Genomic DNA, 23,908 nt, shown 5'->3' on the forward strand with positions numbered 1-23,908 from the left:
TCTGATCTATGAAAATACAATTTTAATATTCTCTTTGAAATCTCACCGTAACATTGCTTTGCCCTATCTCAATCTCATCTGCCATTTCTTTGTGCCATACAACCCATTTGCAAATTCAAGATTGCGTCACACTCCATCTTGATGGTCATATCTTCTACTGTCAAGAAGCTCTCAGCCAACTTAAAGGCATACCAAAAATTTGTGGCCAGGTGCTGTTCACCTATTCGCACTCTAATTTGATCATGTTTCTGTGAAATCCTGAGCATAATTGTACAAAAGCTGAAGGGAACATAACCTCTGAATGATCAAGAGTGAAGGTGAAACTAAAAAGAATCTCCATGAAATGGTCTGTGAAATGTTTGAGAAAAATGGTTTCAGAGGTAGATAATATATTATTTTCTGTCAATTATTTGACAGACAGAAAGCGGCATGTGAAGCTGGGAAAGTACATCTCGGAACCGCAGACCCTCACCGCAAGGCTGCGAACTCTCCCCTCTCCTTCACTCTCACGACACCAACGACTGCACCTCCACAGACTCCTCTGTCAAGCTCCTCAAGTTTGCGGATGACACAACCCTGATTGGACTGATCCAGGATGGGGAGGAATCTGCCTAGATGGGAAGTGACATCCTGGTGCTATTGCAACAACCTAGAGCTCAATGCTCTCAAGGCAGTGGAACTAATTGTAGACTTTCGAAGAGCTCCCCCTCCCCTCCCCCACTCACAATCAACAACACCACAGTCACATCTGTGAAGTCATTTAAGTTCCTTGGAACCATCATCTCCAGGGACCTTAAATGGTTGACTCCACAGTCAAAAAGGCCCAACAGAGGATGTACTTCCTGCAGTAAATGAGGAAACACAGTCTGCCACAGGCAATGATGGTCCAATTCTATACTGCTATCATTGAGTCCGTCCTCACCTTCTCCATCATGGTCTGGTTTGGGTCAGCCACCAAGCACGACATCCGGAGGCTGCAACGGATCGTTCGATCAGCTGAGAAGGTTGTTGGCTGCAACCTCCCCCCATTGACGAACTGCACACTGCAAGGGCCAGGAAGCGAGCGGACAAGTTCATCTCTGGCCCCTTTCACCCTGGCCACAAAATCTTTGAAGCACTTCCCTCTGGAAGGCGACTCCAGACTGCCAAAGCAGCCACAGCCAAACATAGAAACAGCTTTTTTCAATGAGTAGTAGTTCTACTCAACAACCAAAGTCTGTAGTCTCTTTTTTGCTCTGGTTTATTTTTACCCACATGTATAGACCGTAATGTCGTTTATGGTTTATTCTTAATTGTTAACTTTATTTTGTGTTGTCATTTGTGAGTGGAGCACCAAGGCACATTCCTTGTATATGCACATACTTGGCCAATAAACTTATTCATTCATTCATTCATTAAAATTCTGTACTTAATAAAAATGAAGGACAAAAAACTGTGATTAGAATATATAGCTGCCATTGAATAATCAAGATTCTGAAACTCATTCTAATTGATCATTTATGCAGTCCATACCAAACTAAAATTAGTTGTGGTGCAATTCACATATTGGGAAAATACAAAAAATGGATAGAAACAAGATGAAATGTAATGGATCCAAGCATACTCCATTACTATTGTTGAAATAGTTGAAGTAGAAAGGCTTGTGAGCCTTCAAGTACAAATGTAGAAAATGCTGGAAACACTCTGATAAAACTTTATGGAGAGAGAAATAAAATAACATGCAAGGTCAGTTCTAAATGCATATTTCAAGTCAATAGAAAAGGCAAGGCAAAATACCAAAGGTCTATAATAAGCAGGAAGGTAGAAGAAATTAAATAACAATTGGGATGATGTTACAAGGCAAAATAGCATGGTACCAGAAACAAAGAATGGCCTAATGAGAAAAGCAGAATTACCAACAGGAAATGCTGAGGATGTTCAATGAATCGAGAGCATCAACCATAGCAAACAGGATGCTACAGGAAAATCAAGGTGACTTGAAAGATAGCTGGAGCAGGAAACAAATTATGAATCTTTTAAAAGTAATTTGCAAGAAAAGGAAAGGGATCATAGAAATAAACGAGAAAAAGCCAAGTCTAGGACAGGAATGAAAATGCATTCTTAAAAGTGATTAACACAGAAGTGGATATTCAAAGGTAGATAAAGCAAAATCCCCAGAGGAGCTGTGACACTTCCAAACCATACTTTGCTACCCATTCTTCTCTATAACAGAATACAAGATTTACTCAAGTTAACTGATCCACTTAATAGTTCCGTCTCCACCTAGAGTACTTTACTTACCATAGAGTATTGAGGCAATTGTTGTTGATAATACATTGGCTGAATCATTAATTGCTGTTGTAACTGCTGCTGATGTATTGACGACTGCAAAGCCTGTTGATACTGTGAAATTTAAAAAAAATTATGTATAGAACAGGAGTCACAACACCTATATGTTACCAAACACATAAATACTGTGTTGCACAGGCACAACAAGTAGCCATCGATTGGAAACTAAAAGGAGACCCATATTTATGTTTGGCCTAATACCAAATAATGTGATCTCAATATGTTGAAATTTCAGAGCTGACAAAAAAGTTTTAATTTTAATGACAAGAGTAACTTTACAAAACATATTTTCCTCACCAAAATTGAAAATAAACTGACCAGCTTGTGGCAAAAAATCATACGGTCATAAGAGATTGGAGTAAAATTCGGCCATTTGGCCCATCAAATCTACTCCGTCCGCCATTCAATCATGGCTGATCTATCTCTCCCTCCTAACCCCATTCTCCAACATTCTCCCCATAACCTCTGACACCTGTACAAATCAAGAATCTACCCATCTCTCCCTTAAAAATATCCACAGACTTAGCCTCCACAGCCTTCTGTGGCAAATAATTCCACAGATTCACCACCCTCTGACTAAAGAAATATCTCTTCATCTCCTTCCAAAAAGAATGTCCTTTAATTCTGAGGTGAAAAACCTCTAGTCCTAGACTCTCCCACTAGTATAAACATCCTCTCCACATCCACTCTCTCCAAGCCTTTCGGTATTCTGTATGTTTCAATGAAGTCACCAACCCCCATTCATCTAAACTCCAGCGAGTACAGGATCAGTGCCAACAAATGCTCATCATAGTTGAACCTACTCATTCCTGGGATCATTCTTGTAAGCCTCCTCTGGACCCTCCCCAGAGCCAGCACATCCTTCCCCCATATGGTGCCCAAAATTGCTCACAATATTCCAAATTCGGCCTTACCAGCGCCTTGTAGAGCTTCAACATTACATCGATTTATTCACAAAATGCTGGAGTAACTCAGCAGGTCAGGCAGCATCTCGGGAGAGAAGGAATGGGTGACATTTCGGGTCGAGACCCTTCTTCATCTCTGTTTTTGTATACAAGCCCTCTTGATATAAATGCGAGCATTGAGTTTGCTTTCTTTACTACCAATTCGACTGCAGATTAACTTTTTGGGAATCCTGCACCAGCACTCCCAAGTCCCTTTGCACTTCCAATTTCTGGATTCTCTCCCCATTTAGAAAATATTCTACGCCTTTATTCCTACTACTAAAATGCATGACTCCTCAATTTGCTACACTATATTTCATCTGCCACATCACTGCCCACTCTCTGTCCAAGTCCTTCTGCAGAGTCCCTACTTTCTCTACACTACCTGCCCTTCCACCTATTTTCGTATCATCCGCAAACTTGGCCACAAAGCCTTCAATACCCTCATCCAAAATCATTAATATACCACGTATATACAAGTGTAATATACAATGTGAATACAATATACAAGTGCAGCAGCCCCAGCACCAACCCCTGTGGAACTCCGCTAGTCACTGGCAGCCAACCAGAAAAGGCCCCCTTTATTGCCACTCTTTGTCTTCTGCCATCCAGCCAACTTGCAATCCATGCTAGGATCTGCCCTTTGACACAATGGGCTCTCATCTTCCTCAACAGCCTTACATGTGGAACCTTATCAAAGGCTTTCTGAAAATCTAAGTAAACAACATCTGCTGACTCTCCTTTGTCTGAGCTATTTACTTCTTCAAATAATTCCAGCAAATTTGCCAAGCACGACCTCCCCTTCACAAAGCCATGCTGACTTTGGCCTATTTTATCGGAAATGTTCAGGTCAAGCCACATCTGTTGGAAGAGAAACCAAGTTAATGTTTCAGATCCAAAATCCTTCTTCAGAACTGGAAAAGAGAAAAAAAGCCTTTAACTGTAGGTGCGTTGGAGGAAGGAAGTGGGGATTGTCTCTGAAGGGGTAAAACAAGGGTGACCTCAGTGATAAGTTGTAAACAAGGTTATCTGGTCAATGAAAGAATGGGAGTGAGTAGAGAGCAAGAACATAGAACAATACGAGACAAAAGAATGTAAAAGTTGAAAAATGCATAACAGGATGACATACACACCTGGCCAGCAGGTCAGGTGGGGGCATGTCCTCCAATTCCAGAACAAAATGGGAAAAAGAGAAAACCACAAATGAGTTGACAGAAGGACAACCAATTCAGAAATAAATTTACCTAAAGCTGTAGAATTCAATATCAAGTTCAGAAAGCTGCAATGTGACTAGGCAAAGACAAGGTGCTATTCCTCAAACTTCTGTTGTGCGTCAATATAAACTGTGCAAAAGGCTACAGATGGATCAGAGTGGGATTGAGATGGTGAGTTAAAGTGGTAGGCAACAACAGGTCACCCCTGCGGACTGAATGCAGATACTCCACATGATCCCCAAGTTATCTTCCTGATTGGGATAAAATTGGGGTTTAGCCTATCAGAAGCATCCCTTCCTCCCCATCACCACTTTCTTTGCAACTTAAACTTTTTCCTCCTTCCAGTTGTGACCTGAAACATTACCAGTTACTCTTTGCAGATGTGGCATGACCAGCTCAATATTTTCAACATTTTGTGTTTTTATTTTATATTTCCAGAATGTGCAGGTTTTTTTCATGTTCTGTCTTGGGGAGGATCTACATAAATAGCACACTGATCAAAATTGCTATTCAGTGGCCCAGACACTGACAAACAAAAATATTAACACCACTTAAGGTGATCTGAATTAACCTCAGATAGTTTACAGAGTCAGAAATCACAATAAATCTCATACTATAAAAATGTTACACATCAATAAAAAGAAGTAGGTATGTAGGTTAATTGACTGGGTATATGTAAAAATTGTCCCTAGTGTGTGTAGGATAGTGTTAGTGTGCGGGGATCACTGGGCGGTGCGGACTTGGTGGGCTGAAAAGGCATGTTTCCGCGCTGTATCTGAAATATGAAATTAAAAAAATATATGAAATAAGTACCATAGATTTATAAAATAATTTATGGCTGTAGCACCTTATGTAAAATGTAACTGAATAAATTTGAGACATCATGGAACAGCAGGGCTCAGGTTTCAATTACTTTCCCGAGTAACTTGTGAATATATTTTTGAACTGGTGTTCGAATTTATGTGGCAATGTGTAAGAAACAAAAACTTTAATCGTTTGTTCATTCTCCAAAAACAGCTCATTAAATCACAAAACATATAATGCATGGTAAAACTCTGATACTCTCCTATCCGATTTTTGAAAATTCCAATGATTTGGCATTTGGCTCAGCAGTTTACACCCTCCCTTTGCAAGGATTACTATAAAATTATGATACTGTGCAACATCCACTAAAAATGAATCAAAAAGTGGGAACTACAGACCAGCAAGCCTAACTTCAGTGGTGGCAAACTTACGGGAGAGAATTATATCTGCATTTGGAAAGGTAAGGACTAATTAAGGATAATCAGCATGGCTTTGTGCATGGGAAATCACATCTGACCAATTTGATTGAGTTTAATTGAAGAGGCAACCAAGATTGATGAAGGCAATGGGGTACATGTTGTCTACATGGACACCAGTAAGGCCTTCGACAAGGTACCTTACAGTAGATTTGTCTGGAAGGTTACATCACAAGGGATCCGGGACAAGCTAGCCAACTGGATACAAAATTGGCATAGTAAATGGCAACGCCCTGGAGATTGGTGTGGAGCAGAGAAATCTAGGGATGCAGATATATAGTTCCATGAAGGTGCTGACATAAATGAACAGCGTATTGAGTTTAGCAGTAGCATCATGTTACAGTTCTACAGAATATTGGCAAGGGCACATCTTGCACCACATTTGGAGTACATGCACAGTTCTGGCCACTACAATGGGAAATATGTAATTAAATTGGAAAGGGTGAAAAATAAGGATTTATGAACACTTTCTGGAGGGTTTGAGTTGCAAGGTGAGTTTGGATAAACCATGTTTTTCCCCTGGAGCTTAGAGGTGTATAAAGTCACAAGGAATATTGATAAGGTGAATAGCCACAGTCTTTTCCTAGGGTAAGGTAGTCTTACACCAGAAGGCATAGATCAGAATCAATAGATTTAAAAGTGATTCGAGGGGCAATCTTTTCCACACCGAGGTTGGTGCGTACATGCCACATAAAGTAGAAATTGCATGCATTTCCGACATTTAAAGCACACAGACAGGTAAATGGATAGGAAAAGTTTAGACGGATATGGGTAATGGTCAGATGTGACATTCGCTCAGTGGGGCAACTTGGTCAGCAGACATGTTGGGCAAAAGGGCATGTTCCTTGCTGGATAGCTCAATGACTAAGTATGTGGAGTATTAATAGAATTAACACCGAATAAATCCAGAAAATCTGCCACTCCAGCACCAAAGTCACAAAGATGCCAGATTATCAGAGTTTTACTGTACCCTGCTAGAATCCTCAGAATATATTGCCACTTCAAGATTGATAATTTGCTGAAAGCTGGTGCTCTGAAATGCAAATTATATTGAAACAAGATACAGGAAATTATACTTTAAAATTCTTGGCTGTTACCTTTTGGGCCTCATTAGGTATCTGTTGCTGTTGTTGTTGCTGCAACTGTTGATGATGATGCTTCAAGTCTCCCTCTTGTATCTGCTGTAGAACTCTATTCTGCTGTTGCCTAGTCCCCTGAGCCATATGAATTAAATGCCCATTTCCAGCTTGCAAAACAGCTGTGAAGATATTTATGCAAATAAATAGCAAGCTACCAAAAAACACAGCATGCTTAATTTAAACTGTACCCAAAATAGATCATTGAAGCATATTTTGATCTGCTCCAACAGATATAAAAATTCTAAATGTGCAACCGAATAGGTGCTCAAAGACAATCAAGATTTGAAGTGTGACCTTTAACATGACTAGACAGAAGGCTAATCTCCAGAAAGACACAATGTTTCAAATTGAAGGGTACACCCTTTTATGACTATTACAATACTAAGCATTTAAGACAGAAAAGCCAATCCTTTCTGTATATTCAATTCTACTTCTGATAAATAACACAATGTATTTTGTCATTTGTACCTCTTAACATTACACTTTCATTTCTTGCTATTTCCAGGATCAAATGCTTTAACAGGGAATATTAACGTATTATGGCGGGCTGAGCCACTTTGGTAGCGAACCATCCTTTGTCGGGCGCGACCATCACGCTGTCAGGAGGGCCAGGCCGTCGTGTGCCAGGAGAACAAAGGATTTGGCAGTTGGGATTTGAACTCGGGCACACACGGGTGAGCGACGGGGGCTGTATTCGGTTAATGATTAAACAGAGTGTTTACACAATACGTGGATCTCTACAGTATCTTAAAATGATTTGCCAAAAAGACCAAATGCAATCTCGCAAACTCTCAGTAATTTTGGCAGAAGTCCTCTGATGCACTAGATGTTAATCCAGCCTCCAAGTAAGACAGATTTTGGCCTTAATCATGGATTTCATAGTAACCTACTGGGCTAATAGTAACCTAATACGCTCAGATGCTCACCCACCTCAAACACAACCACCTTCATGAACATTTTGTTTTCTTAAGGTAGTCCAACTACAATGGAGGCTACAGTTATATTTTACACCTCTCTGCAGATATACTTTCCAGTATTTTCAGGTGGCCATTCTAGGTGGATCTGCAATAATAATGACCCAATAAAAATTGGCCAGGATCCCTTTCTCCCAAAGTCTCCCAAGGACAGCAATGATTTCCAACGGGACCATTTCAATATTTGTGCTGGGATCTTTCTTTCTGAAAGGATTTTCACAGCACATCTTTAAATCCCCATTTTAAAATCAAATTCTGCTTGCCGTCATTTTAACAGTCTTATTTACAAATATATCTTAATACCATCCTAAGCACAGGTCTCCACAAATATCTCTGAATTGAAAGGTGAATTTTTCTAAATAAAACTGCTGATGGAGGTAATTAATCCATACATCAAATCCTCATCTAGCTAGATGCCAAAATAATTGTGCAACGAAGTATAATTTAAAATACTCAAAGTTATGCTGTCTCAGTTTTAAATACAATATTGACATGTTAGTATTAGTTTATATCTTTAATACTTTTTCCCTAATGAGGAATTACCTTTTTGCCCAAGATTTCCAGCGTCACTTGGAATTGATTTTTTCAATGGAGTTACTGAGCTCTGAATTGGTAAAACACTTGCATTTACGGCATTAGTGTTAGCTTTTGGTCTTCGCCTTGGTGCTATTGATGTCTCCGTTGGCCCTACTGCCTCACTTAATCTGTGGAAATTATGCATAATATTCTTTAATAGTAATGAATATTAAAGTTGATAAGTAATGAAGTAATTCACATTTTCACAAAACTCGACTAACAAAAACAACTCTATTAGCCTTTATTAGAAACTAACAAATGTATGGGCTCAATATGCTGGAACAATTGCCCAGTAGATTGTAATCGCTAACTACGAATTAAACTGAAATGCTAAGACCCTACATTCATTGGGTCTATTATCATAGAAGGGGGCTGTAAGTTTTCTTTTTAAAAGGCTTCCTAACCAGAAGTCACCCTGTTTGACATTCTTCTCAGACAGGATAGACACCATAGCAGGTAGTAGAATGAGGGAGGTGCTGGAGGGTAGGGGCAGAAAATGCTGCATGGTTTGTGATTGAAAATGAACACTGGATCTACCCACAACTTAGCAAGATTTTGAAGCTTAAATTCATTCTTCTGTTTATAAAAGGTTTTCAGAGCCCAGGTACAGAAACATGCTTAGTTGCAAAATTTGCTGCAGTTTTGATCAGTTTGGCAAAAAATGTTTGCAAGACTTACAATTTGGGGATTAATCTCAATCAGAACTCTGCAAGTCCAATATTGACGTGTTAGTATTAATTTACATATTTAGAGCTTCGCCACACTTTATCTAAGGACTTCAAGAGCTTCACCACAATTTTAACTTTATCAATTAATTCCTCGTACATTCAGCTCCGGATATGATGAATGACCAGGAAACAAGGATGTGTACACCCAAGGGTTCTTAAATGAAGCACAAGGAGAAGGGGGGAAGGAAAGGTTCTTTGACCAAAGGATCACAACCATAGGAATATAAAAAGGAATAAAATAAATGCAATAACTGAAGAACAAGGGTCCATGAATTGAATGTTCACTGACAGAAGAATCAGGAAGCAAGGGAAAACCTGTTGCTATAATTTCTACCATTCTATGAAATAACCATAATAAATCTGAACTAAGACGTGCTTTGAAAAAGTTACCGTTAAGCCATTTAGGATGTTTTGTGTGAAGTGGCCAGCTCAAACTGTCACGCTCTTAGTAATCAATCTCTCACTTTAGATGATATTAGTTTGTTGTATTACACAATTTCTAATAACAGCTATGAGACAATTCAATGTTATTACTATACAAAACCTCGAGTCAAAACTTTTGAGGACAGCATACTTATTAAAGTTGGCATCAAACAGGGAGACAGATCATGCCCCGTGTAGTCTAAATGAGTGTCAATGAATTAAACAAGTTATTGGTAGGATTTTGTCTCATTACTCCTACTATGTTATATGTAACTGGAAATTACTGCATTACATCGATAATGACGGAATGCATCAGTACGAGATGCATGCAATTACATTCAGCTATTTTTAATTAGTGGTGGAATCAAAAGTTCACCCCATCTCTAGGTTTTCCACCTTGTGCATTCATTTCTGGTTCTTGGTTCTTACCAACTTCTGGAACCAAGCCATGAGAACAGATACTGAACAAAAGACAAAACACTTCAAAAGTGTTTATGGATTTCATGTGTCGAACTATTGCAATCATGCTGTTATCAGGCCTACAGTGCCCTCCATAATGTTTGGGAACAAGACCCATCATTTATTTATTTGCCTCTGTACTCCACAATTTGAGATTTGTAATAGAAAAAAATCACATGTGGTTAAAGTGCACATTGTCAGATTTTAGTAAAGGGTATTTTTATACATTTTGGTTTCACCATGTAGAAATTACAGCTGTGTTTATACATAGTCCCCCCATTTCAGGGCACCATAATGTTTGTGACATATGGCTTCACAGGCGTTTGTAATTGTTCAGGTGTGTTTAATTGCCTCCTTAATGCAGGTATAAGAGAGCTCTCAGCATCTAGTCTTTCCACCAGTCTTTCCATCACCTTTGGAAACTTTTATTGCTGTTTATCAACATGAGGACCAAAGTTGTGCCAATGAAAATCAAAGAAGCCATTATGAGACCGAGAAACAAGAATAAAACTGTTGGAGACAACAGCCAAACCTTAGGCTTACCAAAATCAACCATTTGGAACATCATTAACAAGAAAGAGAGCACTGATGAGCCTACTAATCACAGAGACTGGCAGGCCAAGGAAGACCTCCACAGCTGATGACAGAATTCTCTCTATAATAAAGAAAATTCCCCAAACACCTGTACGACAGATCAGAAACATTCTTCAGGAGTCATGTGTGGATTTGTCAATGACAACTGTCCACAGAAGACTTCATGAATAGAAATACAGAGGTTACATTGCAAGATGCAAACCACTGGTTAGCCGCAAAAATAGGATGGCCAAGTTACAGTTTGCCAAGAAGTACTAAAAAGAGCAACCACAGTTTTGGAAAAAGGTTTTGAGACAGATGAGACGAAGATTGACATATCAGAGTGATGGCAAGAGCAAAGTATGGAGGAGAGAAGGAACTGCCCAAGATCCAAAGCATACCACCTCACCTGTGAAACACGGTGGTGGGAGTGTTATGGCCTGGACATGAATGGCTGCTGAAGGTACTGGCTCACTTATCTTCACTGATGATACAACTGCTGATGGTAGTAGCATAATGAATACTGAAGCGTGTAGACACATCCTATCTGCTCAAGTTCAAACAAATGCCTAAAATCTCATTGGCCGGCAGTTCATTTTACAGCAAGATAATGATCTCAGACAACAAAGGAGTTTTTCAAAGATAAAAAATGGTCAATTCTTGAGTGGCCAAGTCAATCACCCGATCTGAACCCAATTGAGCATGCCTTTTATATGTTGAAGAGAAAACTGAAGGGGGCGAGCCCCCAAAACAAGCATAAGCTAAAGATGGCTGCAATAAAGGCCTGGCAGAGCATCACCAGAGAAGACACCCAGCAACTGGTGATGTCCATGAATCGCAGACTTCAAGTAGTCATTGCATGCAAAGGATATGCAACAAAATACTAAACATGACTACTTTCATTTACATGACATTGCTGTGTCCCAAACATTATGGTGCCCTGAAACAGGGGGACTATGTATAAGCACTACTGTAATTTCTACATGGTGAAACCAAAATGTATAAAAATGGCCTTCATTAAAATCTGGCAATGTGCACTTTAACCACATGTGATTTTTTCTATTACAAATTTCAAATTGTGAAGTACAGAGGCAAATAAATAAATGATGGGTCTTTGTCCCAAATATTATGGAAGGCAACCCAACTTGATCATTGCAGGAGCAAACTTTGAAGGCAAGGCAAGCATATAGACTATAGATCAGAAGAGGCATTGAAATAAGAAAAGCTCCGAGAAGCAGAAAATATTGAATATGCAGGAAATTGGAAATAACACCGAAAATGGTCCTTAGGTTGGACAGCACTAGAGAAAATGTTTCTATCTCCCCAGATGCAAAAATTATAATCAATGAGGTTGGGGCAGTGGATTTTTACAGATTTTAGTAAGGCATTTATTAAAGTCCTCCATAGTAGGATGATCCTGAAGATTGGAATTTACTTCCTGATAGAAGATAGAGGTTGTGACGGAAGGACAATATTCAGGCTGGAGGTCTCTGAGCAATGGACTTCTGCATAGATCTGCATTGGGACTTCTGCTGTTATATACACATATATATATATATACACACACACACACACTCACATACATATATACTTGCACGCATATATATACATACATATACATTGACATATACATTGACATATATATGCATATATATACACACATGTATATACATACATATATATACACACATGTATACATGTGCATACATATATATATATATATATATATATACACACGCACACACACATATATATAAATAAATTACTTGGATGTAAACGCAGATGGGTTAGTTAGGAAGTTTGCAGATGATACTAAGATTACTGGAGTCACAGATTGTGATGAAGGATGTCAAAGTATACAGCGGGATATAGATCAACTACAGAAATTAGCGGAGAAATGACAGATAGAGTTTAATCCAAGCAAGTGTGGGATTAAATGAAGAGGACAAGTAAATGAGGCTCAGAGCAAATTTGAAAAGTTTTCAAAAGGAGGTACCCAGTGAATGGAGTGAAAAATGGGAGAGAAGTTTAAATCTCTGGTAAAATAAAGACCCCAGATTACAGAGTTTAGGGGTCAGGAGATCATGCAAAGCATTTCCCGAACTTCTATTCCACCTAAGACTGTACCTTGATGTCGCGCAACTCATTTATTTCTCCTTTTTCAAGTTGTAGATCCAAATTATAAATGACATCTGTTGTTGGAAGATCAAATTTAGGTATAATTACCTAGCTTTTGTTTGACTCTTCTTGGCAGCTGCCTCACTGGCAGTCATAGGTTCAGGAAGTACTGCAGGGATAGAAACATTCTGCAAAATAGAATGGCAAATCATTTAAGAACTAGAATTTTTAATTCAAAGATGAACATTAAACAAATATAAATGTGTTTTTTCCCCGAAATTACTACAGGTTGAACACCAAATTTCCAGCAACTGATGGTCCGCCCACCACTCTAATCCAGACAAAATTACGAAAGTTCAGTTGAAATTCCCTGACAGATACAAGAGACAAGTGCTCTTTCCAGTCGCGCTCCTCCGCTGTGATAGAATCAACAATGCTCTCAATCTTCTCTTCTATTTCGTAAATACAATTCAGTAAACTCTCATTTTAACAACCCACTTATAACAGTAGTCAGATACAGCCTGCCGACCTATCCCCAGTTTGTATCGTCTCCCCAGTCGTTTAAAGCTCCAGCTTCCGACCCCACTCCCGTCTCGCAACGTGCATCAGCAAGCCTTTCTTAACCCACCGAAAGGACACAAATGCTGGAGTGACTCAGCAGGTCAGGATCTCTGGAGAACACGGAGAGGTGACATTGGGACCCTCCTCAGACCGATTCAGTCAACTGAATTACTTCAATACCTTTGCGTCATTTCACTTTAAAACTAGGTGCCGATGTCACAGGTCTGCACCAGCGAGTCCTTCTTCACCAGTTCACGTGGCTGTTATTGCAACTCACACTGTCACCCCTGGGGAGAGCACTTTCTCCAATTGCCTTCACTGTCAGAACGCGCTCGGTCACCGTGCAGCTCCCTCTCCTTTCACCTGCTGTCGCTTTCAAAGCGACTTTGGTAAAAAGGAGGAGGCGGGGGGGGCAAGGGGGTGGGAGGGGCCAGCGACCAGAAGCACTATCCCCAGAGGCTACAACATGAATTGGAACAACAGCAGTCACGGGAATGTGTGGTGAGTGCAGAATGGCTCTCTGGGGCACTTTGCGAGTCAGGAGTGGGGTCGGAAGCCCGAGTTGTAAATTGCCAGGAAGACGGTGGGAGCTGAGGGTGGCTTTGCAGATCATTCCATTCACATTTAGTTTACATTTTATATTTGTTCTGTTTAGGTTTCTGGCACTTCATGGTGGTTTTGAGACACGGGAGGAGAGTCATTATCAAGCTAGGGGTGTATTGTCGTTTCATTATCACGTGACCTCGGTTGGTCCAGAAAAACTGATAATCCAGAAAGGCTCTGGAAACAAGGGTGCCGGAAAATCAGTGTTGAACCTGTAGTCAATTTTAAAAGAATACATTTGGAATTAGTACTTGAATTATTTAAAGATATGGAATTTGGAGCATATGAATATATATCGAATAAGCAATTGTCTTGGTAAGGAACAGAACAGGAAATTGGAGGCAAAGTAGGCCATTAATAACAGATCATGTTTAGTATTTAATTAATTGTTTAATGGTCCAAGTGTGATTTAGGACCACAAAAACACTACACACATTTTCATTGTATTTATAAACCAAAGAAGCTATAGCAAGCCAAATATCACAGTTTGCTAATTATACTAATTTAATTGACACAATGAATAGGAATAAAAAAGTTCAAAGGGTCATTGGTAGACTAAAGGGCAGAACTGTGGCAAATGGACTTGGTATAATGGACCAAGGTCCATTACAATGGACATTGGTATAATAACTGTATGAGCGTGTTCATTTTGGATTAAAAAAATATAGATCAGTATGTTCGAAATAGAGAAAATAGAAACTGAGGAGCCATATAAATGAATCACTCGGATTACTGGGCAAGTACAAAAAAGAATTTGAAAGGCTATGTAGAAAGTTATCCTTTATCTCAAGGGTACAGGGAAACAAATGTACCAACTTTAATTCCCAGTTCCTCTCCTGCAATGACCTTGGTGCTGGGACACCCACACTACTCCAATGAAATTCATTGTAAACTCAAGGACAAGTTCTACATCTTTCAATTTGCATCCTGAACTCAGTATTAATTCTTTTTTAATTCAAAGTAGTTCTATTGTTCAATTTATTTTATTACACCCATCCATTGTTCCTTGTCACATCTCTTTTGGAATGTAACCATTCCCTCCTCTTATTCTATCATACTCTTTTTATTTTCTCAACCTTGTCCTCACACGCTAATTTCACTGCATATGAAAACTGGTTCACCTTTTTTCAGTTCTGATAATAAAAACTACTGATTTGGAACATTAACTGTTTGTCTCTCCATAGATGATGTCTGAGCTACTGAGTATATATTTTTAGACCAAGGCAAAAAAGGGAGCATAGGTCACATAGAGTAAGATTGTTGTCCTAAACATGATTATATGAAGACAATTTTTGAATAATGGAGAATATACAGTAGATTATCTTGTGGAAAATTCTGGAACAGGCGGTCATAACTTTACAGTGCCATTTCATCCAGAAGAGATGATTGGTCTGAAGCACATCCAAAAGTTGTGGAATTTTGGAAAACTCTTTCCTAGAGCCAGAATACAAAAGCACAAACATGGCAAAACACATTGTAGATTGTTAAAAAAAAGTGTGAAGGGATATAATTTCAACGTGGGTAATTAAGAATTAAGGGTCAGCCATGGAGGATAGGCTTTAGGAGGGTATCCCGTTTCCTTGTTCTTAAATGCCAATTGCTTTAATCTGACGACACACTAAAAGGAAGAATTCCTTCATCTCTTTGATCAGAAAGGTGCATTTTGAGTGCAATCACAGTTGAAGGGGTTGTTAAGAGTTAGAATTTTAACACTGGGACTGTCCTTGTGTTAACAAATCAAAAGTGTGAAGATCACGTAAACTGTAGCATGGGGTAGGTGAAGAATCAAACATGTAATTTTTTTCCTGCCTTCAGGATCCACAAAACAAACACTAAATTTCACTGACATTGTTAACCCCCTTAACGTGTATAAGCCCCCTCTTGCTTTGTTAACAGGGCTACAACTGACTTGAACAAGTAACAGGTACAAATGTACTCCTCCTTTCTGGAAGTCTATCAGAAGTCCAGCATAAAACAAAAACCTGTCAGGTGATTTTCCATCCCTCTTTGCTGATCATTGTATATGGACACATGGGTCTAGAAAAAATGCCTGCTACAACTTCTGCCCAATCCTCCGGAATATCCAAATTACTTTATTGGTGCTATCCTAAAATGCTCTTCGTTTTTTATAACAATCATTGGGTGAAGGTTAATATTATAGACTGGTTTCACAACTTTGTTAGCTAAAAAACTGAATCCTACTCAGTTCTGCATATCACACTCCAGCATCTCAAATTATGAAAAATACAAAAAATCTTAAACTTGCTTTACTTTAAATAATTTCATTAGTATTGTTACAATTTCAGATTTAATTTATATAAATTCTAAATATTACAGGCAAACAAATGAATATTGGCACAATGTGTTTTCCAGTAACTGCAACATTTCTTCTATCCATTTTATTTTAAAAGGATAACCAAATCTTCACAATGGATCATCTTAGAGTAAATATACCGAACAGAGAAGGTACACTCACATTTATATTTGGCAGGGGACATATTTTTCCAGTCAATTTAAAAGCAAAATCTGAAACTTGATAAATGTCGGGTCTCTTGTCTGGGCATGGTTCAAGCATATAGCCTTTTAAATAAAAGGTTAAAAAGTACAAATGAAATGCATTGTACATTAAACAACAGAAGCAGTCTTGTAAAATAAAATGGATTGCTCGGATTTCTTTAATACCTAAAGTACAATTATCAAATCAGCAACTGTGGACTTGAGACATAATACTGAATGCTCATGAACCCAACTCCAAAATTAATGCAAACTAATTTAAATTTTTTTAAAAGACTAATGGAAAAAAGTATCAATCTGACAGTTTTTTAAAAACTATTCCGAGAACTAAAGTGCCATAGATTGAAGAGAATGTTTAATTTAATTTAAATTTGAAACCATATGCAATGATGATTACACACTCCAGTTTATAACACTCCACAATGCTTCTTCAAAATCTTCATGAGCCAAATACACTCAAGCAAAACAGAGGTTTTGGTTCTCATTATGCCTGATTATTTTAGTTTCCTGTAGCTAAGGCAGTTAAGATGCTATTGAATCCACTTGGAATAAAAGGTAGATTCTCTGACTTTGCCCAAGACATCGACTGGAAATTATTTCCCATCAAACTTGGAATTTTGAATAGCATCCTGACATATCAATACCAAAATGGAATCTATTACCTGATGACATGGTTTTTCATTTCTTGATTTATGTCTCCTCTTGCATAACAATAATTTATCTTCACCCTGTTTTCTATCTTTACCTTAGCAGTTCTGAGGCACAGCAAAAACTATGAAGGAACTTTATCTTCTGTGCATTATATATTTATCAGTATTTGATCTGGAACATCCATAGGCATTTTTGGTAAAGCAAGTGTGTGCAAGTACCATTTAAATATTTAAATACAAAAATCTTCCCTTCAAGAATGGATCTCATACTCTTAAGTTTAAGTTAACTGACCAACCCCTTGCCCCAAAGTCAAAAAGAACATGGGGAATATGAAAACAATATCAAAAGCTTAAAAAATTGTGAATAAATGTTTAAATATTTTTGGGATGAAACGATTTACAACACTTGCTTTAAAAATTAGGATGTTAAAAGCAATAATAAATTTCTGTACATACGTATTAAACAGTGCAATTTCTGAGAATATTTAGAGGTGTCTGGCACTGTAAAGTTCCCATCACAGATTGCAACTTGACTCTCTCCAAAGGGTAGAGAGAAGAAACAAAGTTTGTAGAGCAAGCACCCAAGTGCCTAAAAAGAAGAAACATGGTATTTTTCAAAAAATATCTGATCATGAATTTAAAAACCCAGCATATTCAACACGAGTGAAGAAAATAACCTACATTAAAATGTTTGTCAGTTAAACAAAATGTTCGATATTCAAAATGATTAAAACTGTCATTTACGTTAGGTAGTGCTTGTCAACGGTAAAACAACAATTTTATATTTATTGTTGCAGCTCATTATTACAATTTGGTTTAATATTCTTCCTTTTTGTAAATCTGATTGCATATTAGATCAAACTTGCCACTGCTCATTAGCAACACTGCTATCAAGATGTACATCTGAACAGCTTAATGCTATAACAATTTTAATTAGACATTGATCTATTTTGAAATAAGAAAGCTTACAATGAAGTAAGGATGTGAACTCGTGCAGAACGATTGAAATTACCCTTGGTGTCATCATACAAGGCACGCAGACATTTGCAAAGCTTCGCGTGGTAGACTGCACTGGAATATTAGACCACATGAGATCCAGGGAGAGCTTGTTGACTGGATAGAGAATTGGAATGAAGCAGAGGGTGACGGTGGAAGGTTGTTTTTCGGACTGGAGGCCTGTGACTAGTGGGGTGCCTCAGCAATCAGTTCCAGGCCCTTTGCTGTTTGTGGTTTATATCAATGATTTGGATGAGAACGTACAAGGCATGATTAGTAAGTTTGCAGATGGCACTGAAGTGGATGATATTGTAAATAGTGAAGATGGTTATCAAAAATTACAGCGGGATCTTGAAGGTTTGGCAAGTGGGCTGAGGAATGACTGATGGTGTTTAATGCACACAAGTGTGAGGTGTTGCAATTGGGAAATCAAACCAGGGCAGGACCATCACAGTAACTGGCGAGGCCCTGGGAGTGTTATAGAGCAGAGGGATCTAGAGGTACAGGTACATAGTTGCCTGAAAGTTGTGCCACAGGTAGATAGGGTGGTCAAGGCTTTTGGTACATTGGCCTTCATCGGTCAGGATATTGAGAATAAAAGTTGGCATTTCATGTTACAGCTGTGCAAGAAGTTGTTGAGACCGCATTTGTAGTATTGTGTTCATTTTTGGTCACCCTGCTATAGGAAGATGTCTTTAAGATGGAAAGAGTGTAGAGAGGATTTAAGAGGATGTTGCAAGAACCTGAAGGCATGAGTTATAGGGAGAGGTTCGGTAGGCTAGAACTTTATTCTTTGGAGTGCAGGAGGCTGAGGGGTGATTTTAAAGGTGCACATGATCCCGAGGGGAATGTATAGGGTGAATGCATAGAGTCCTTTACCCAGAGTTGAGGAATCATGAATCAGAGGTCATAGCTTTGTGAGAGAGAATGCATTTATTTAGAACTCGAGGGATCATTTCTTCCACACAGAGGTTGGTGGGTAGATGGACCGAGCTGTCAGAGGAGGTAGTTGAGGAAGATATTATAACATTTAAAAGACATTTGGACAGCTACATAGATAGGAAAGGTTTAGAGGGATATGGGTCAAATGTGGGCTGATGGGACTAGCGTAGATGGGGCATCTTGGTCGGCGTGGGGAAGTTGGGCTGAAGGGCCTGTTTCTATGTTGACTATGACTATGAGGCAAGCTCGAGCATGAGAAAGAAATTTAAAGAACAGGTCAGTGTCAAAAAAGATGCAATTTGTATTTTTCCCTGCAACATTGGCCCTAGTTAACTCACATAGAATGTTATTCCATTTGCAGTCGCTAGTGTATAGGGACTGAAGTGAACCAAGTTGCCTCATTGCTCACCACATAACTGGCTTAAAGCTCAAATAGCTTCCAGGTTCTATGAAATTTTGAAAGTTTTGCTCACCCATATATCTGCCTTTGTTGTGATCGAGTTCCCTCCAAAAAGATTTATCATTTCAGGAGCTCTATAAGATAATGTTGTGTATCTAAAAAGATAATTACAAGCATTTACTTTCGTGCAATCCTATTCCTTTCATAGTTTTAATACACCCAGTTTATATTTGCATTCATTGGTGTTTTGAATAAATTACCACATGTGAAACCAAATATTATAGCAGCGATAAATTGAGAGGTGTTACGTATTCTGTACTGTTGATTTCAAAACAATATTAAATTCTGGTGCCTTCCCTTTTGACGTTTTTTAATAAAATATCAGAATTTAAAGAACAAAGTTCAAAAATTGAATGTACCATTTTAAAATCACTTTGCTACTTTCATAAATGGTAATAGAAGTAGAATATAATTTTGTGTGAAACTATGTTCTGCTGCACAATTGATTTCACAGTTAAGTAGTATAATATGAAATTGATAACTGATTTTTCCAGTCTACCAAAAAAAGGAAAACAATCCAACCTGAAATGGTCTTTCCTGATCTCCTTCCAAAGTTAAGCAATTAGTAACCTAATGGTCAGTTTATAGTCAATATCTAACTAAACGTCTAATATCTTCAAAATGTTCTGGTTAGTGTAAAACACATTTAGTTTGCATGAAAATAAAATGCACATTTTCAACCTATGCAAATTATTTGTAGCATTAAAGTTAATGCACCAAATATCATTTATATATTCTGTCTACTGCTATTGAGAAGAAAATGAAAATCACCAATGAGATTTACAAGTTCTGCATTGTAAACAATAAATGTTTCAAAATTATGCAACTTTTTTGTTATTGATCCAAGTATGGACAAACACATTTAAGCCGGAACTGATACTCAAAGGTAATGTTATTTACAAATGTTATATACTCCATATGTCAACAAGACTAGGTTAAATCATAATATTGTTCATCATAGAAAACCAAATTAAATAAGCAAAATCTGAGCAGCTGTATGGTTTAGAACCTAGTTTTAATTAGTATCCACTAGCACCACTGTCAGCCAGTGAATATCACATGATTTCCAGATCACAGTTCCAAATGATTGAATGCCAGTGGTTCCCTTTGGAGCCACCTACCACAGCTATCACAAATCACCCATGGAATAAAGCCTCTAAAATCTAGTCATCTAGTCAAGTGAGACAGCGAAAACAAATGCTATTGCAGCCTTCAAAATTGGTGTAAAATCCAAAAGCTTGAAGGGATTCAATGAAACAGAACTTACCTTTTTATTTCATCCTCTATGGTATTCACACCATGTACTTGAGGATTGAGGATTTTAAGAGTTGCACTTCCAAAGTCACACAGAACAAAGTTTCCATCATTGTTTAACAAAATATTTTCAACCTGCAAAGGAAATGCAAGTATAGACACTATTATAAAACAACTAACACCAAAAGTAAATACAATTGAAAAAGAAATTAAACAAGAGGAGTTGAGTATAGGAGCAAAGAGGTCCTTCTGCAGTTGTACGGGGCCCTAGTGATACCGCACCTGGAGTACTGTGTGCAGTTTTGGTCTACAAATTTGAGGATGTATATTCTTGCTATTGAGGGCGTGCAGCGTAGGTTTACTAGGTTAATTCCCGGAAAGGCAGGACTGTCATATGTTGAAAGACTGGAGCGACTAGGCTTGTATACACTGGAATTTAGACAATAGACAATAGGTGCAGGAGGAGGCCATTCGGCCCTTCGAGCCAGCACCGCCATTCAATGTGATCATGGCTGATCATTCTCAATCAGTACCCCGTTCCTGCCTTCTCCCCATACCCCCTGACTCCGCTATCCTTAAGAGCTCTATCTAGCTCTCTCTTGAATGCATTCAGAGAATTGGCCTCCACTGCCTTCTTAGACAGAGAATTCCCCAGATTCACAACTCTCTGACTGAAAAAGTTTTTCCTCATCTCAGTTCTAAATGGCCTACCCCTTATTCTTAAACTGTGGCCCCTTGTTCTGGACTCCCCAACATTGGGAATATGTTTCCTGCCTCTAACGTGTCCAACCCCTTAATAATCTTATACGTTTCGATAAGATCTCCTCTCATCCTTCTAAATTCCAGTGTATACAAGCCTAGTCGCTCCAGTCTTTCAACATATGATAGTCCCGCCATTCCGGGAATTAACCTAGTAAACCTACGCTGCACGCCCTCAATAGCAAGAATATCCGTCCTCAAATTTGGAGACCAAAACTGCACACAGTAATCCAGGTGCGGTCTCACTAGAGCCCTGTACAACTGCAGAAGGACCTCTTTGCTCCTATACTCAACTCCTCTTGTTATGAAGGCCAACATTCCATTGGCTTTCTTCACTGCCTGCTGTATCTGCATGCTTCCTTTCAGTGACTGATGCACTAGGACACCCAGATCTCGTTGTACGTCCTCTGTTCCTAACTTGACACCATTCAGATAATACTCTGCCTTCCTATTCCTACCACCAAAGTGGATAACCTCACACTTATCCACATTAAACTGCATCTGCCATGCATCCGCCCACTCACACAATCTGTCCAAGTCACCCTGCAACTTCATAGCATCTTCCTCAGTTCACACTACCACCCAGCTTTGTATCATCTGCAAATTTGCTAATGGTACTTTTAATCCCTTCATCCAAGTCATTAATGTATATTGTAAATAGCTGCGGTCCCAGCACCGAGCCTTGCGGTACCCCACTAGTTACTGCCTGCCATTCTGAAAGGGACCCATTTATCCCCACTTTTTACTTTCTGTCTGTCAACCAATTTTCTATCCATGTCAGTACCCTACCTCCAATACCATGTGCTCTAATTTTGCTCACTAATCTCCTATGTGGGACCTTGTCAAAGGCTTTCTGAAAGTCAAGGTACACCACATCCACCGGCTCTCCCCTGTCAATTTTCCTAGTTACATCCTCAAAGAATTCCAGAAGATTAGTCAAGCATGATTTCCCCTTCGTAAATCCATGCTGACTCGGAACAATCCTGTTACTACTATCCAAATGCTCCGCAATTTTGTCTTTTATAATTGACTCCAGCATCTTCCCCACCACTGATATCAGACTAACTGGTCTATCATTTCCCGTTTTCTCTCTCCCTCCTTTCTTAAAAAGTGGAACATTAGCTACCCTCCAACCCACAGGAACTGATCCTGAATCTATGGAACATTGGAAAATGATCACCAATGCGTCCACAATTTCTAGCGCCACCTCCTTAAGTACTCTGGGATGCAGACCACCAGGCCCTGGGGATTTATCAGCCTTCAGTCCCATCAGTCTACCCAACACCATTTCCTGCTTAATGTGGATTTCCTTCAGTTCCTCCGTCACCCTAGGATCTCTGGCCACTAGAACATCTGGGAGATTGCTTGTATCTTCCTTAGTGAAGACAGATGCAAAGTACCGGTTCAACTCGTCTGCCATTTCCTTGTTCCCCATAATAAATTCCCCCGCTTCTGTCTTCAAGGGACCCACATTTGCCTTGACTATTTTTTTCCTCTACATACCTAAAAAAGCTTTTACTATCCTCCTTTATATTATTGGCTAGTTTACCCTCGTACCTCATCTTTTCTCCCCGTATTGCCTTCTTAGTCATCTTCTGTTGCTCTTTAAGAGTCCCAATCCTCTGGCTTACCACTCTTCTTTGCTTTGTTGTACTTCTGCTCTTTTATTTTTATGCTGTCCTTGATTTCCCTTGTCAGCCACGGGTGCCTCTTACTCCGCTTGGAATCTTTCCTCCTCTTTGGGATAAATTGATCCTGCAACTTCTGCATTATTCCCAGGAATACCTGCCATTGCTGTTCCACCGTCTTCCCTGCTAGGGCCTCCTTCCAGTCAATTCTGGCCAGCTCCTGTCTCATTCCTCTGTAATCCCTTTTGCTATACTGTAATACTGACACTTGCGATTTTCCCTTCTCCCTCCCCATTTGTAGAGTAAAACTTATCATATTGTGATCACTGCACCCTAATGGCTCTTTTACCTCGAGTCCCCTTATCAGATCAGGTTCATTACACAACACTAAATCCAGAATTGCCTTCTCCCTAGTAGGCTCCAGTACATGCTGTTCTAAGAATCCATCTTGGAGACACTCCACAAACTCTCTTTCCTGGGGTCCATTACCAACCTGATTTTCCCAGTCTACCTGCATGTTGAAATCTCCCATAACCACCGTAGCATTACATTTGCGACATGCCAATTTTAGCTCCTCATTCAACTTGCACCCTATGTCGAGGCTACTGTTTGGGGGCCTGTAGCTAACCCCCATTAGGGGCTTTTTACCCTTACAATTCCTCATTTCTACCCATACTGATTCTACATCTCCTGATTCTATGTCACCGCTTGCAAGGGAGTGAATATCATTCCTTACCAACAGAGCGACCCCACCCCCTCTGCCCACCTGTCTGTCTTTTCTATAT

At 39.1% G+C, this 23,908-nt stretch overlaps 1 protein-coding gene across 6 annotated transcripts in view; it reads right to left on the reverse strand.

Annotated features, from left to right (window-relative positions):
• The window catches only part of bmp2k (BMP2 inducible kinase), a 70,879-nt gene that overhangs the window by 24,021 nt on the left and 22,950 nt on the right, over positions 1-23,908 (reverse strand). For all 6 annotated transcript variants that reach the window (XM_078402124.1, XM_078402172.1, XM_078402145.1 and 3 more), the window contains 8 exons: positions 20,750-20,871; positions 19,496-19,577; positions 17,541-17,673; positions 16,397-16,500; positions 12,865-12,944; positions 8,423-8,583; positions 6,864-7,024; positions 2,281-2,382 (listed from right to left, as the gene is read on the reverse strand). In XM_078402124.1, the coding sequence (XP_078258250.1) occupies positions 2,281-2,382; positions 6,864-7,024; positions 8,423-8,583; positions 12,865-12,944; positions 16,397-16,500; positions 17,541-17,673; positions 19,496-19,577; positions 20,750-20,871 (945 nt within the window). The remainder of the gene's footprint in view (positions 1-2,280; positions 2,383-6,863; positions 7,025-8,422; positions 8,584-12,864; positions 12,945-16,396; positions 16,501-17,540; positions 17,674-19,495; positions 19,578-20,749; positions 20,872-23,908) is intronic.

The sequence above is a fragment of the Rhinoraja longicauda genome, chromosome 1 (assembly GCF_053455715.1).
Source record: "Rhinoraja longicauda isolate Sanriku21f chromosome 1, sRhiLon1.1, whole genome shotgun sequence".
Lineage (NCBI taxonomy): Eukaryota > Metazoa > Chordata > Chondrichthyes > Rajiformes > Arhynchobatidae > Rhinoraja > Rhinoraja longicauda.